Here is a 17,163-nt window from a genome sequence, read left to right as displayed (position 1 = left end):
TGTAAGATTGAAGTGACTTCAAACACAGTGAGTTTGGAAGGCTGCAGCCTCTTGAATTGTAGGGAAATTGCCATAGGCAATGGCCACTCACAATATTTTTCATCGTCTGTAGTTCCATTGCTGCAGCCCAGTGTCTCCAGAGCACAGCCAGTTTATCAGAATTATTTTCATTGTTTTCTAAAGTCTCTCCAGTCACAGAGCACCCCCAGCGTCCCTGCTCAGTGTGTGGTGTCCTATGTGCTGTCACAACTATGTTAGTGACAGGTTGAGGATTAATTGGGTCACAGTGATAAAGACATTCTGTCTTAGCTCCTTGTCAGAGTAAGGGAGGGGCTCTGCAAGAAGAGTGGGTGTGTTGAGTGGTGAGACACATTTGGCTTTCAGCATAGGTGGGGTAGTTATATGAGTCCCATTAAAGGGACAGGGCCTCTGGCTTCCTGTTTCTATGTTCTGTAATTGTAAAACAGTATTTTACAGCTAAGTCTTCTTATGTTCCCCTGGTTAAAGAATTATAGAAAAATTTCTCTGGGGTAACAGAACAGCTATGACTTGACTAGTCTGTAGTTTGTCACTTGTAGACTTGCACTGTGATAAGGGGATACTATACTGACAGCTAGGTGACAAGTCATTCTGTGTCTGGAAAGGAGCCTTAAGAGATTATAAATGATTCTGACAAGCTAGATGTAATCCAGAAAGAAGGGACAGAGGAGATATAAGCTAGACAAGAATTCTGTTGGGTACCATTTTCCTTCTGTTAGGAATGAAAGGTGTTAGTGTCAGACTTTAAAGCTATCCAGAAATCCCACTTTGAGTTGAAGATGTGCCACTAATTCTTAGAGCCAATGCCCTATCTGAGGTCTCTGGGCCTGTGAGAAATCCAGGAAAGCAGCCTGGGGAAGCTGCAGCAGAGGCCAACAAGCAGCAGACCCAAAATGCTTCTGCCATCATCGGTCCCTTGGATAAGGACAGAGCCATTCACAGGCTGACTGTGATGAAGGTGTGGCCCTCTGAAGCATTTAATTCTTCCTATTAGTGGAGACCTTTTCTAGGGAGCTGTAAGAGTTGGACTTAGAGGGCACCTCTCTAGCACGTTTTTCATATTCTTAGGAGTGCTGGAGAGGTGGGGAATTGAAATGTGCCTCGAAGGCAATTCTAGGTGAAAAATATTGCCAGCTGCGTTCCCCAGTGAAAGGCTCTGTGCATTGGGTACATGACACTTGCTAGTATTTATTAGGCATTTGTTTGCTTTACTTTCAGGGCTTTTAGCTATCCATCTCATCTATGACTTATAACAGCTCTAGGGAGTGAATACTATTTTTATCTGTTTCACAGATGAGGAGTCTGAGGCATAGATGTTAAGTGACACATACCGTTAAATGGTGGAGACAGTACAGGCCCCAGATGCCAGGCTCTGCAGCCTATCCCTGCCTTTTTGCCTACATTGCATTCCAGTGTGTGTGCGCGTGCACACACACACACACACACACACATATATGCACAGATGCATTCCAGTGCACATACACACATACACACACACACACACACACATATGCACAGATGTGTTTATTTTCTGTTTTACTTCATTGTAACTGAAAATCCATGTCTTTGTATTGACTTTTTTTTTTTTTTTAATCTTCAGATGGCTCAAATTTGGTCCGAATACTTATTTAGAGATAAGTTCCTTTTTGAGTAAGGGGTAGTGTTACAAGTCTAAACTTCTATTTGAGCAAGGGCAAAGACGCTTTGACTTCTTACCTCTTTTCCACACGTTTTGTCTTGGAACGTGGCTGCTTTTCTTCTACAAATGATGTATTTAGTGCTCTGTGAAACCTCTGGTAGGAAGAACAGATTCATAGAGATCATTTGAAATATATGTTTCAGGGAACAAAACACTGCTTGGGATTTCACAGATTATTTAGAAGTTACAAACCTTAGTTTCTTTAACAAAAATTTCAGGCATGCATGAAATTAGGTCAATATTCAGCCACACCTTGAAAGTAACAAGGATTCTAAATTATAGCTTATTATTTCTAGAAGAACAAATGCTTTGGATGGTGAAATGGTATCTGATAGAAAGAAGTGACAATCAACATCTCCTGTGTGGTACAAAGCCTTGTACAGTTGTCAGAGTTTAGACTAATACAACCAAAACAAGAAAGGAAATCAAATGAGAATTTGATTATATTAGCTTAGAACAGAGAATATCACTTGTCTGCAGATTTCAGGGAAAGCAATGACTCCTTCAGAAGGGTTCAACTGAGAAAATCAGTTATCTGTCTAGAAAACAACAAAAGCAAAACAAACAAGAAAAACACAGAGCAAGGAAGTAAGTGAGAGAATGGGTGAATGCCAAAAGCAGAAACATATCCAGCCTCACCTTCAAGAGGTGAGGCAAGGCATGGAGTATCAGGAGGCAGAAGGAGCCCCACACTGGGGAGGTGGGGTGGCTCATCCATCTTACATAGTCAGAGGAAACCATGCAATTTGCTTAAGTCCTTCCTTCCCGACACACTCTCTGATTGTACCATGAATGTCCACATTGGGTTTCCACAAAAGAGAGAGATGATTTTGCAGGTAAATGGATGACACTAGAAAATATCCTGAGTAAGGTAACCCAGACCCAATAGGACATGTATGGTATATACTCATTGATAAGTGGATATTAGCCAAAAAGTTCAGAATACCTATGATGTACTCCACAGACCCAAAGAAGTTAAACAAGAAGGGAGGCCCAAGTAAGTATTCTTCAATCCCACTTAGAAGGGAGGAACAAAATAGTCATGGGAGGCAGATGAAGAGAAGGCCCTGGGTGGGAGAAGGAAGGGGGGAGGGGAATAGGGAGCAGGAGCAGGCATGGGGAGAGACAGGAGAGAGGGCCAGGAGAATGAGTGGAAATATACAGCTGTGGGGGGTGGGGATGGGGGTGGGGGAATCTCTAGGAAGTCCCAGAGACCCAGGCTAAGGAGTCATTGTAGATGACCTTAGCTGAAATGCCCAACAGTGGGGATATGGAACATGAAAAGACTACCTCCAGTAGACAGACAGGACCCCCAGTGGAGGGATGGGGATACCAACCCACCTACAAAAGTTTTGACCCAAAATTGATCCTGTCTAAAAGAAATTCAGGGACAAAGAACAGAGACTAAAGGAATGGCCAACCAGTGGCCAGCTCATTTGAGACCCATCCATGGACAGGCTCCAGTCCCTTACACTATAAATAATGCTGTTGTGTTTGCAGACAGGAGCCTAGCATAGCAGCCCTCTGATAGCCGCTAGCTACCCAGCAGCTGACTGAGACAGATGCAGATACCTACAGACAGACATTGGACAGAGGTTGGGGACCCCTATGGAAGAGTTAAGAGAAGGATCAGAGGAACTGAAAAGGATGACAACCCCATAGGAAGACCAACAGTGTCAATTAATCTGGACCCCTGAGAGTTCCCAGGGACGGAGCTACCAACCAAAGAACATACATGGGCTGGTCCCAGGCCCTCAGCACATATGTAGCAGAGGGCTGCTTTGTCTGGCCTCAGTAGGAAAGGATGCGCCTAATCCTGTAGAGACATGATGCAACCGGATGGGAGGATATTTAGGAGGGGGCTACCCTCTCAGAGTCAAAAGGGAGGGGGGAGGGACTCTGCAAGGTGGGACTTGGGGGGGCAGCATTTGGGATGTAAATAAATGAATAAAATGTAATATAAATAATATATGAATATAATATATACATATATAATGAATAAAATATAAATAAATAAATGAATAAAAAATGTGTCCAAATGATCTGTGTCAACAGTTTTACTTATCTCTGTAAATTAGGTGTTGATGTCTATCTTACAAGAGAAAACCTAACTTTTCCAACACATGGCCTCATACAAGCAGGCCTCAGAACTCCTGGCAGTGAAACAAAGACCAGGGAAATGGGAGACACCTAAAAGCAAATGGGAACCTGAGATTCTTACTGGCCTTCACTTTGACATGGAAAAAATCTGTGGAGAACTGAATTTTCACATCATCTCTTCAGATGATTTTTTTTTTACATGAAACTGGGTTCAAAAATAATTATATTGTCTTGTATGGGCAGCAGTAGTGTTCCAGGAAAGGAGGGGATACTCTGAGTCCTCAGTTTATGGGAAGGTAGGGAACAAAGAGAGTTCCACCCAAGAGCTTGACCACGCCTCTATCTATCTCTTGCCATTTTCTGGTTGACTAACTTCCTCCAGAATTCTTAAGTATGGCAGCACCAGCACAAAGTCCCGCAGAACTCACCTGACTGGTGTGCAGCCAGTACTGCAGCTTGGATTTGTTTTTGATTCGTGGTAGCAGCAGTCTGTACACTATGTGTTCACCAATAGTTGTCAAGATGGAGAGGCCAAACCCTATGCACAGCAGCACGAAGAGTCCAGAGAAATGCTTGATGCCCATTTGCAAAGTCTGCAAGACAGGAGAGGCCTTGAGTGTCATGGTCCATGCTCGTTTGCTCTTTTGAGTCACTGTGTAGTCCTTAGCTGACCCTTCCTCCCTGGGTGGATTCCACTGTACCACCCCTCACCCATGAAGGATACACCCAGTGTCACTGAGGGCTGCTGCTGAGCACAGTCCTGTAGTGTTCAACAGCACATGGATCTCACTGTGTGTCATCCCAAAGGCTCTGAATCTGGACCATGCTTTTGTTTCTTAGAAGCGGAGGAATAAAGAAGTTAACAGTTGTGTAACAGTTGAATAGCTATGAAAGAACACCTTTAAGGGGCAGAGGATGACTCGATTTAAAGGAAAAGACCATGAGCCGAATAATCATGGAAGTTAGATCTAGCAGGACATGTCAGAACCCTTTAGTTAAAGGACTTAATAGCTGTTAGCTATTGAAATACAGCAGTGACACAGAAAGTTGAACCAGGCCACAAAATGAGGCAGCTGTGGAGAAGAAGGAAAAGGAGCATTGCCTGTTGGCTTTTTTTGTGAGCAGTTTTACAGCTTTAGAGTTAAGGAAACACACTATGTAAAGTTTTTGTATGACACAGTACTAAGCCTTTGTGTGGTGTCATTATCACTAGTAATTAATGCTCAGTATATTATTGCTACAGATACAGTGAGAACTATTTTTAGGTTTCAATATTTGAATCATCAACCACTCAGCAAAAAAAAATTTTTTTTTTTTAAATAAGAGAGTGTCAAGATGAGGGAAAATGTAACTCACACTGGGTCACCTTGCCAATAAACACAAAGACTTTCTGTTTTCTTGTATATAACAAAATCTCATTTTTCTCACATTATCCCAATAGTTAATAAGTTGTTTTGGGCTTATACATCTTTTTATTAAATTTTTTATACCTACACATTATTAGGCTAACAAAAAGTTTTTTTTTTTTAATTTTATGTATGGGAGTATTCTGCCTGCATGAGTGTCAGTACACATGCAAGTATCCACAGTCAGCAGAAGAGGGTGTTGGACCCCCTGGAATGGAGTTAAAGATAGTTGTTAACTTCCACATAGGTGCTGAGTATTGAACCCTGATCCTCTGGGAGAGCAACAAGTGCTCTTAACCTCTAAGCCATCTTTCCAGTTTATTATTTATTTTCTGGTTTTTCAGCATGGAGTTTCACTGTGTAGTTCTGGCTGTCCTGTTTATTTTTTAACTAGGCATTTCATAGGCATACCAGAGTCTGTATTCTTATTGTGATCTTATAATATTCCTTCAACCATTGTCTCCATTTCACATATGAGGAGCCTAGCAATTACTACGTTTCCACAAGTCTAGCACACTGATATGCGGGGGAAGCAGCCTGCAGGTACAGGTTGGCATCTGTACTTTCTGTCACGTGACCCTCTCTTGCAGGTATCCTTTGCTGTCTGATTTCTTGCTTTGTATTCTCTATAACAAGTTGCCAAATATTTTTATTCAAAACTTCAGCATCTGAATTGAATGTCCCCTGTACTCTGTCTGTGGCCATCAACCCAAATGTTTGTGTCTGAGTCTGAGAGATACGGTATAAGGCTGCAGCCGTAATTCAGCTTTTTTCTCTTTGTTCGTTGTGCTTGTTCGTTGTTTGTTTGTTTGTCAGCTTGATACAAAGTAGAAGTACATGATGGCATCTCAGTTGGGGAATTGCTTCCATCAGATTGGCCGGTGGGGTGGGAAAGTCTGTGGAGGGATTTTCTTGAGTAATGACTGAAGGTGGTGGTGCCACCACTGGGTAGGTGGTCTTGGGTTGTGTAGGAAAGCAAGCTGAGCAGGCCATGGAGAGCAGACCGGAAGGCAGCTTTCCTTCGTGGTTCCTGCCTCTTCTCCTGTTTGAGTTCCTGCTTTAACTTCCCTCAGTTATATGAACTAAACCCTCCCCCCTTTACTGTTTTATCACAGCAATGAATAATAAACTAGATTAGTCATGTTCTTTTAAATATGCTGTACATTTGTTTTGTGCCTGCACCCTAATAGGAGAGTACTTGCCTAGGGCACATAACTCCCTTAGCTCCATCTTTAGCAAAATAAATAAATAAATAGATCATAAATAAATAATTAGCGCAGGTTAAATGCTTCAGATTATGCAGCCATCCTTGGTAGATTATGATGTCACAGTCCACACATTGTGCATTAGGGATACATAAGAGTAAATATCTAAATAAGAGCATTTTTGTGATAATTAAGAAATGCAGTTGTGGTTTTGAGTTAAGTGGGGATGTAATTTGTGTTTTCCCAGGAGAGTAATGGATACTGCTGTCACCGTCTGCAAACACTGGTCATCACAATTTTAAGAACAAACTAGATCTAGATAAAGGGAGATGCCTGTAATTATCAAATGTGTGGTTTCTGCCTAGACCATGGAATTCTTTCAGGAAAATGTAGAGACCAAGACTACCATTTTTTTCTGGCGCTCAAATTCTGTTTTGTATCTTGCTCATATGTGGACACTTGGAACAGTCATTCCCAAGCTTTCAGCAAGGAATGCCATGAAAGGATTTCATTCATCGTTTGAATCTTACATGTTGATGATGTTTCCACACAACTAACTCTTCTTCCCATTCACAGGCTGTCCATAACACACAGCAAACACCCTCTCTCATTCCTCTGGTTCTTTATGCCTGTCTTCATTTCTCCTAGTTATTCTCCTCTCATTCTGATGCGGACCAACTGTAGTCAGGTTGCTGTCCAGCTGCCTCACAGTGAGTCACCTTATTCATTATATAGTTTTGGGGGTAATTGTTTTCTAATTGGATTTGAGGCCTGTGAACAAGAAGAAACATGTCTGGCACTGTAAACCGGGTCAAAGCCTATGGGCGTCTAAGGGGTCAAAGCCTAAGATGGCATCTATTGTTATTGTTTTACTAAATGGGCATGTTGTTAAACTATCTTAATATTTATGTTTTTGACTTTCAGCCTTGGTCAAGGATGTTTGTGCTTGTAGTTGGTGCTGGTTAACACAGATACAAAATTGGTCAGAGTTCACTCTTGAGTGTTCAGCTCTAAATGGGATTTCCATATCATCCTCTCCAAAACTCTGGGAACATAACAAAAGGGGAAACGGGAAAGAACTAAGGGCCTGAGAGTGAGGAGGAATACTGCGCAACCCTTTTCTATACATGCATGGCAGAGATGGTTACCTGTATAAGACTGAGCTCGTCAACATTCCATCATGGATAGGTGAAGAACTCACGAGGCCCCACCTCCCTCTGAGGAGCTATAAGCAGTTTGAGATTACTGTATCCTTTTAATATATAGTCATTTTTTTGAGACAGAGTCTCATATTGTAGTTTAGGCTGTCTTGGAACTCACCATGTAGTTCAAACTGTCAGTTAACTCAAGGAAATCCTCCTGCCTCTATCTCCTGAGTGTTGTGAATACAGGCATGAGCTACCATGCTTGGCCCCACACAATTACTTTAAAATTCTCACTTTCCCCCTCTGAACTAAGATAATTCACACACACACACACACACCATATATATATATATATTACCACTCTAGAATATATATATATATATATATATATATATATATATATATATATATATATGGTGTGTGTGTGTCTGAAAAAATATATATATACCATATAAAAAATATATATATATATTCTAGAGTGGTAAGTACACACTATTTTTTGAACAACTCTTAAAAATGATCCTTTTGATCTCTAAAAATTAGTCATCTATCTATTAACTTAATGGATTAAATCTATTTCTTCTTCTATCATGATTTACTATCACCAAACTGCTATGATTATACTTCATATGATAAATATTGCTACAGTAAAAAAAATGTCTGTACCAATTTAAATGTATTATTTTAGATCATTGAGATACATACTGCCACGAGTGTGGCTATCAGGCTAATAGTTACAACTACTTTGAAAATCAACAATATCTGAATGACCCAAAAAACAGCAGAAACCAGACTCGGTGCCATCCAAGATACATGATGCTACAAAGCTCCAGATCTTCATCACCGCACCAACCTTGTTTCATAATTAGTTTTTCTGGTCCCTGCCCCTTTTAGGTGCAAACATCAAATCCATGACCACACGTGGGTTGTGCAAGCACTCTGCCAATGGCTATACCCGAAGTCCAATTTGATTTAAGTGTTGTAATTAGTATTTATTTGATGGTTGAATATTTTCCTATGTTTACTTTTCCTGTCTTTTGTGTAGGTCATGTTTGCATTTTCTGCATTTATGAATTTAAGACACGAGACTTAATTTAAAAAGCTATTGACTTTTACTTTCTGTTTTTCCACTTTAGATTTTACCATAGGGTCTTTTATTTTTTGGATTTTATTCCATAAAAGTTTGGAATTGCATGTGTGTGTTTATTTTGTCTTCTCCACAAGCTTCTATTGTTTCAATTGTGTTGGAAAAAAAAATGTTTTGTGTTCGGTGGTGATTTATAGGAACCCTGCTGATCTCTTCAAGCTAGCTTGAGTTTTTATGCTAGGGAACAGAGGTATGTTAAGTTCTTTTCAAAACTTTCAATTTTGTCCCAATACTTCAGAAGCTTATGCCCTAAAGGGTCACTTACATCTTAGAAAAACCTGCATTCCTTTTAGCTAAATTTTCAATTTTATTTAAAATCCGTGTGTGTGTGTGCATGTGCGTGTGCGTGTGCATGCGTTTCTTCACATGTTGGGATTAAAGGCATGTACTACCATGCCAGGCAATTGTCGGGTTTTAAAAAAGCTGGCAAAACCATAGTCTAAAGCTGCCATTAATGCCGATTTATGGATTAGATTAAGCTTGTCAGAGAACGTCCTCTCATCCACACAGCTTTACTGCTATGCCTATGCACTGCTGTTTTTCACTACAAATAATTTAAAGGTATTGTGACATAGTCAATAAGTCACAGTCTTTGCTATAGGTAATCCTGAGAAGGAGTCCAGATTCTGGGAAAACAGCCTAGCACGCATGTCACCTGGGTCCTATGTCTAGTATCCCACCCTCTCACCCCACTCCCAAATATCCAATCTAATTCTCAGGCCAGCAGCTCCATTTCTATCCCTTGATGTCATTTCTAAAGCATGATTGACTTGGAATACAAACCAACTGTGCTGAGGTTACTATTTTCCCTCTGTTTCACAAAGAGCTACCTCATGGCTTGGAAATATGCTACAGAGCAGACACAATCCATTAACACAGAACCATAACAACATGTTGTTACGAATGTGTATACCTTTGGAGCATATTGCTGTTATCAGTTTATTTTAAATGTGGTCACTTGTTCCTCAAGCCAAGATGAATGTGGAAGGTAGTTTAAAACTATGTCAAGGGGCTGGAGTGATACCCTGGTAATTGACCTGAGTTCAATTCTTGGAACTAATGTAAAGGAACTGGGTGTGGTGGTGCGACGCTTGTAATCCAAGAGTGGAGAAGATGGAGACTGGAGACTCTGGAGCTCATCAAACAGCCAGCCTAACCTCAATAGGGACCCCCAGATCCCGGTGAGATGCTTTCTCTTAAAATTCAAGGTAGGTAGTCTCCCAGTAACAACACCCAGGGCAGACCTCTTCTTCTCACATACATGTACACACTTGTACACTTGCACATACATATACACACATGCATGTGTACACACCACACACATGCATGCATACACACAAATACATGCATACACACATACATACATGCATACACATACACACACATTTTAAAAATACATCTTTTTTTTTTTACAATATATGAAACTGAAGAGGTCTGGACCTCTTGCTCCTTGACAAACAGTTAGTTTGTTAGTTCTTGGTTTCTCCTCTTATGAAAATTGGATCGAGACCAGATTATATTAATAAGATTATTCTGAATAATTTGAGACACATGAATATAGGAACCATAAAAATAAGAGGAATTTAATAGGATAAAAAGCAAGCTCAGCCTTTGTGGTCTTAAATCTGTCCGTTCTTCTGTCTTACCAGGTTCATGTCCACAGACAAGATTGTCTGTAAAGCTGAGATGAGCGCACCACCTCAGCATCAATCAAATGACATCACATAAGTTATGACAAAAGTTAGGAGCTGATTGTCCCACCCACACCAATTCTTATTGTCTCTCTAAGAAGTTGGTAGAACGATTGGTTGGTGAGAAATTGAAAGTTAACTGAAAGAAAATAAAAAGCATTTTAACTTGGAAGTAAATATAATCCATTTCCCCGAATATCTAGCCAGATGGTTTTTGGTCTAAAACCAGAAAAAGTGCTTAGTCCAAAGTTATTGCTACAAAGCTTTATGCAGCTATGATGTCGCTGAGCAATTAACTTATCCCAGCAACTCCAAAAGAGTTTCCTTGTTAAATACGAAAAGTTAACCAAATATACTTCAAATCCTTGGTCATAATTTAAATTTTTTCCTATTGGAAAGTGTATGTGTCTAGAACTATAACGTCTCTCCTCAGGAGATCTGCTTGATTTATGTTCCCCTTTCTCACTAAAATTTCTTCTCAAAGCCAGATACATCAGGCTAGGAAGAAAGGCTGTCTTTCAAGCGTCCTTTACGTCTCAGGTTGAGAAGTCTGTGGTGTGCTCTGCACATGTGTGGTGAGGAGGGCCTTGGCATCTGTCCCTATCATTCTCTTTCGGGCCAGGATTCCACTGATGTCCAATTTCAGAGCGGTGGTGGCTGGATGTCGAGGAGTGAGGATGCAAGGAACCCAGTGTCCTTTCCACACTGGCCTTACAGATGTGGGGAGAGGGAGAGGCAGGGAGGTCAACAGAGTGAACGCTTTACACATTTCATCACTTTGGATCCTCAGAGTAAACTTAGATGGATGGGCATATTCACCAAACTAAATAGTGGTGTGGTTATACTGTTCTCCCTGAACCCATACCCTGGGCTATTTGGCTCTCCAACTGTCTTAACTATTGTGAAATGGGGTTGACTCCACTGTTACAGAGATGGCATTATTTGCACAAACCAAATAGATATTCTAGGATGGAAAAGAAAGTATAGAGTCAGGGATTCCTATTCCTTGTAGATCTCAAGTAAAGTATAATATAAAAAGTTTTGCAGTATCCCTTTGAATAGATGGGCACCTTGCCAGTAATGAAATCTGTGGATTCCCACTCCCCAAGACTAGTTGGCGGCTTCTTTAAAATAGAACAATAAACAAGGGATAGTTGAGTGGTGTTCCTTGGCTGGGTGAGTGTAGGAAGAGTTGATTTCCTTGTGCCAGCATTTGGAGTCTCAGGCAGCCCGTTATAGGGAGCAATCTGTGAAGTGGTAGATGTCCAAGGACGACATCTACTCTATGAACTGACTCTAGTCTAAGGGGCTTCAGAGAGCTAGTGACACTTATGGGAATAAATAGTACTGTTGAACTGACTCCAAAACAGAACGGAGCTTGTTCCTTCCATGCTGTACTGTCTAACATTGCTGATCTCAGGCCACCAACAAGAACTAAGAGTGACTTGATGACAGAGTTGTGTAACATTACTTGTATAGAATCAACAAGTTCCAGCACTTCCTAGGGTACTACTTTAATGATTCAGACATGGGGAACTCTGAGTAGGATGTTATGGTGAGGGGAACCTTCCTGGGATAAGACAGCTCTTGGCTTCTCTGCTAGGAATCAGTTGTGAGTCTCAAAAGCAAACCAAACTGATGTCACTAAAGTTTCATTTTGCTTGGCATCTGTATTTCTCATCATCCATAACAATTGCATTTTAGCATCCTAGGAAAGGGCATGTCAGTCTGTATCTGTTCATTCCACCCTGTGGGAAAATGGACACTCCCATTCTCTCCAACTGGGTATGGGATGAGAGGACTCTTTCTGGGAAGGATGTTGCCCCAAAATTCTGCCTTTTTTTTTTTTTTTTGAACCTGAACTGCTGCAAACCTGGCCAGCTGCCCATTTGGCCCAGATTTAGCTGTTTTCCCATGAACACTGAGGCTACTTTTCTGGTGGGCTGAAGCACTGAGACAGACTCTCCTGCTCAGACTTCTATTGCTCAAACATACTCAGGGATTTCTGGGTGCATCTTGAAGAGTCAGGGTGAATCCTGCTATGGAGTTATTTATGGAGAAAGAGAGAGAGAGGGGGAGAGAGAGAGAGAGAGAGAGAGAGAGAGAGAGAGAGAGAGAGAGAGAGAGAGAGAGATATTAAAGGATACTAAGCAAAGATAAATATATTTTTGCTAGTTGTTACAACAGGAAGTCAACAATCTGTTAACAGTCTGAATGCCACGGGTAAATGAAAAGAATTCCTAATACTCCATGAGAATTGTTGTCTTCTCCCACATTCACAACCTTGAGAAAGAAAGGCAAAGATGTACATTTTCTTAGTTTTAAGCGTTTAGTCTTCTTGACCGTGTTCTCTAAAACAAAGAAAAAAGCATTTATAAGAATCATTTCAATTTCTGACTTCCCTCTTGCTCCCCACTTTGTAGTCATTGAGAGTTGAATTAATAACACTTCATGGATGATAGCGGCAGAGAGAAACACTTCCGGGTTAGTCGGATAGACAGCTGGATATAGATCTTGAAAGAGAGCAGAAAGCTAAATAGGTTGAGGGGAGCCCTTAAAACAAACACAAAGCAAAACAAGCAAACAGACACAAAACTCACACAAACACGACCAATTTCTTGTGGATCTCCATGGTTCTGACCACATCACTGAACTCTTCAAAGGATATCCGGCCATCACCATCCTTATCCAGGACCAAGATGCTTTTGTCCACCAGCTGCTGCAGCTGCCAGTCCTTGAGGTTGTTTCCCACCATCATCTTAAGCACATGGAAGAGCTCCCCGTTGGAGATGAAGCCATCATTGTCTATGTCGTAGATTCGGAAGGCGAACCTTAGCTTCTGCTCTTCGTCACCTTTGACGCTGAACTGGGAGGTGCCCATGATGAACTCATGGAAATCCACTTCCCCGTCGCCGTCTGTGTCGAAGATGTCGATCACTCGGCCCACCAGCGGATTCTGCTGCAGCTCAGGCAACGACATGAACTCTTCTACGCTCAGGGAGCCCGATTTGTCCAAATCCATCTTCTTGAAGCTTTTGCCCAGCCTTTTAATCTCTTCGTGGTCGAAGTGGTTGCATAACTCCGCTTGGTAACTGGACTCATTTCCCATGGCGAGGCAGTAGGGCTGGCAAAGGCAGCGGAGGGAGGAGACAACAGGGCAGACAGTGCTACCGTTGGCCTGGGCAGCACGCGAGAGCACGTGGGAGGCAGAGGTGGGCAGCAGAGAGGAAAGGTGAAACTCAGAGAGAACAGCAAGGCAGGAAGGAAATAGAGGCTGGAGGGGACTGGAGGACAAACTGGGGCTACCCAGGCAACGGATAGCTGCAACTGGGCTGTCCTCCTCTTTAATGCATTTCCCCCTATAGTTTCTATCTCTTATGGAAATTATTTTCTCTTTCATCTCCTTTGCCTAAGAAATGTGAGCCCCAAGGGAATTAGGGACATATCTAGATAATTCACATAGCTTGACAGCCATTATATACATTACAGACATATATTAAATGACTGGGTGAAGGTAGCACCAGACTGCTGCTTCCTTTGCAGGTCTGGTGTGACTGTCAGATAAAATGTTACTCCAAGCACTGATATGAGGTATATTGCCCATAAATCTCCCTTGGAGAAGCCGGACTGGCATCCATCTGGACCTTTTTCAGGACCCGAGGTTCAGGAGACGCTTAAGAAAACAGAATTTCTTACTCAGCTATACAGACATCAATATACTCTTGAGAAACTAAAAAACAGACCTTATTAATTCAGAGCACTTAAAAAAAAATCAGGGTTCCCTAGAGCAGGTCTTTTGTTGCTCTGTGATTTATCTCCCCGACTATGGTCTGTCTGGTTCCTGGGGCTGGCTGTCCCACAGAGCATGTAGAGATATGTAGAGTATCCTGGGAAGGTCTGTGTGTGCAGCTTACATGATTCATGTCCTCCTCCCTCGATTCCGTTAGGTTTGTTCTTTCAGCCAAAATTGACCTTTCTTTCCTTTGGAGTAGCAACTCCAATTCTCAAAAATGTATAAAAAAATGCACGTGGTCCAAGAACAATCCAGTTTGAAGGGACTTGGGAGAACTTCAGGGTTGGCAAAATCAAAAATAAGGGCAGCAAAAACCCACTCACTTCCAAAAAACCAAGGGCACTTCATGTCTGATGTTTTTTAGTTTAGACAAAGATCAGCTGGGAAGTTACTATGGGAAACTGCTGCAACTGAGCCAGGGGACATTCTACCATTAAGATTGGCCATTTAAAATTTTTCTCTGTAAAAAGATAATAATTGTGGTGGTTTGAATACAGGTGTGGTGCTCTCCTGCCTACCCCCCTAGGCTTTGTCATTTGGATACTTGGGTCCCTAATTGGTAGCATTGTTTAGGGAGGTTTAGGAGGTGTGCAGAGTTTTAGGTTTAGAAGACTTGTGCTGTCCCAGTTTGCTCTCTGCTTCCTGTCTGTTGCTCAGCTTTCAGCTTCCAGCGCCAGTGTCAATAGCTACTCCTGCTAGCTGCAGTGCCCCTCCACTGAGATGCTGATGGACTCTTATTTCTCTGAAAACAGAAGCCTCATATAAGTACCTCTTTCTATAAGTTGCCTTTGTCATGGTATTGATCACAGCAATAGAAAACTAACTAGGCATTAGTTAATTTTAAAGACTTTAAAAAATCTTTTAATTATGTGTATGTCTGTGTATAGGTGTGTGCATGTGAGCAAAGATGTCTATGGAGGCGAGACGAAGGCATCGGATCCTCCAGAGCTGGAGTTACAGGTAACTGTGAGCCAGCTCATGTGGGTGCTGGGAACCGAACTCGGGTCCTCTGAAAGAGCAGAGCATACACTAAGGGTTGAGCTGTCTCTTGAGTGCTTGCATTGGCTTAAAAAAAAAAAAAAAAAAAAAAAACCCAAAATACCCTTTACCCAACCTAAGCTGTGATATTTTACTGGAGATGTATTTTATCTTATTTGTGCTTTCTAGTTGCTCAGAAAAATTTAAAGGGCATAGTTTGTGTAAAAAAGTTTTTGAATTTGTAAAAGGAATCGCCAAGCTGTCAAAGTTCCATGTAATCTCCGCACATGGGGGACTGAGGCAGGAGGAGTAGGGGTTCTAACTCATTGTGCATTACACAGTGTGACCATTTCAAGACGGGGATGGGTAGAGACCACCTTAAATTATAAGTTGTAATTATTGCTGATCTCTCCCCAGCACTCTGCTTAATGCCTTTTCTACAGCACCAAGATTTTTCTAGACTTGTTGGGAGTGATGGGATGAGGCTGGGCAAGCCCTGAAAGGACTTGATGTTAGTTTTATATTATGAAAAGAACATTGGGTTAATAGTACTTGGTGTAGGTTCATGTGGATTAGGGCTGAGGTTGGCCAGTATGTTTACTGCTATTTTTATTAATATTATTTTTTATATACTCTGCTATTTATAAGCAACATCTAAACGTGAGACTATCTGGCAGCCCTGGGTATGTTATCATAGATGTACATTTAACAAATGTTTGTTGGAAAACAGCTATAACAGATGCTAAGTCTCCTGCACAGGCTTTAGTAGAGAAGCTGGTGCATCTTCTGGTGTAGGTCACAGAACTATAGTGAGAACACCCTCTGACTTCAACATCAGTATCAGAGGCAGCACACACTTTGTCCAGAAAGTTTCAGGAAGAAGGCTGGGCCCAAAGGAGATGAACCCATGCCACTGGACAGACCTTTACCAGAGAATTGCAGACTAGGTTCCTTGAGACCCCAGTTAAGGAACTAGCCCCATGGCCACTCTACTTCTTCTGCTCTCAGTTTCTGTGCCACACCAAAGGCAGGGATGAAGCCCTGAGGAGTCTTAGGAAAGGGTATAGGTCTGTTGGCCAATGCACAGAGATAAAGTTAAGAAGTGGGGGACAAAAAGCTGGGGGGTGGGTAAGCTACAGCTAGGCCTCTCAGAACACATGGCCACATGGGCTTGCTCCTCCTACCTAAGCTTTCTTCTATATCCAGTAGGGGTGGGGAGCACAAGGGTGTTGGGCATTGAGGGGTGCAGGGTGGGGAGGCCTTCCAGTGGTAAGGAAGCAGAATCTAGGGCAAAAGCTATTTTTAGTTCGAGGCCCTGGAGAGGGAATCTTCAAATGTAGGCAAGGCAGAGGAAGATGTTAGCTCTACTGAGTATTTCCTGTATCCTCTCACTCAGCCAATGAGAATGGACAATCACATTCTCTGCTCAGGACCAGGAAGCTGATGAGAGACGTGATGAGACTTAGATCAGGCAGATCAGACTTGGTCTTCCTTGAGGGACCTGGACAAGTCTAGTAGTCTGTGTCAGAATGACTCCCAAAGGTCCATATGTTTGAACACTTGGTCTAGCCTCTTATAGACACATATGTTTGAATTCTTGGTCCCCAGTTTGGTGGAACTGTTTGGTTAGGAGGAGTGGCCTTGTTGGAAAAAATGTCACTGGAAGCAGGCTTGAGGTTTCAAAAGCCTCACACTATTTGCAGTGCCTGCTTGTGGATGAAGATGTGAGTCCTCAGCTGGTCCTGCTGCCTGCGACCTTGGCTCCACCATCATGAACTCTAACCTTCTGATATTGTAAGTCCAATTGTAAGCTCAGTTGTGTTCTTTTATATGTTGCCTTGGGCATACTGTTTTGTTACATCAAAAGAAAAGTCACTAAGATAACAGGATAGGGGTACGGACTTTCAGTCACTAACAGTGGCAAACAACTGGCTCTTATCACTCTTTGGGTGTGACTCTT

At 41.9% G+C, this 17,163-nt stretch overlaps 2 protein-coding genes across 3 annotated transcripts in view; both read right to left on the bottom strand.

The window, feature by feature from the left end:
- The window catches only part of Grin3a (glutamate ionotropic receptor NMDA type subunit 3A), a 193,270-nt gene that overhangs the window by 3,583 nt on the left and 172,524 nt on the right, over positions 1-17,163 (bottom strand). For both annotated transcript variants that reach the window (XM_034503974.2, XM_034503975.2), the window contains exons 7-8: positions 4,267-4,431; positions 1,756-1,832 (exon numbers count right to left, since the gene is read on the bottom strand). In XM_034503974.2, coding sequence (XP_034359865.1) covers positions 1,756-1,832; positions 4,267-4,431 — 242 coding nt within the window. The remainder of the gene's footprint in view (positions 1-1,755; positions 1,833-4,266; positions 4,432-17,163) is intronic.
- Ppp3r2 (protein phosphatase 3 regulatory subunit B, beta) lies at positions 10,345-13,625 on the bottom strand. Its single transcript, XM_034503976.2, has 2 exons — positions 13,033-13,625; positions 10,345-12,783 (listed from the first exon to the last, which is right to left on the bottom strand). The coding sequence occupies exons 1-2, from the start codon at positions 13,539-13,541 to the stop codon at positions 12,762-12,764; spliced, it is 531 nt and encodes a 176-aa protein (XP_034359867.1). The 5' UTR covers positions 13,542-13,625; the 3' UTR covers positions 10,345-12,761.

This window comes from Arvicanthis niloticus, chromosome 5 (assembly GCF_011762505.2).
Source record: "Arvicanthis niloticus isolate mArvNil1 chromosome 5, mArvNil1.pat.X, whole genome shotgun sequence".
Classification (NCBI taxonomy): Eukaryota; Metazoa; Chordata; class Mammalia; order Rodentia; family Muridae; genus Arvicanthis; species Arvicanthis niloticus.
The sequence above is the reverse complement of the archived record's forward strand: the minus strand, read 5'-3'. Positions and strand labels throughout refer to the sequence as shown.

What these genes read in the sequence shown, in the direction of transcription:
- Ppp3r2 (XM_034503976.2), bottom strand. Translation starts at nt 13,541, where the DNA reads ATGGGAAATGAGTCCAGTTACCAAGCGGAGTTATGCAACCACTTCGAC. An exon ending in AAGAAATTGGTCGTGTTTGT is followed by an intron (nt 12,784 to 13,032) that starts GTGAGTTTTGTG and finishes TCTTTGTTTTAG; the next exon opens with AGAACACGGTCAAGAAGACT.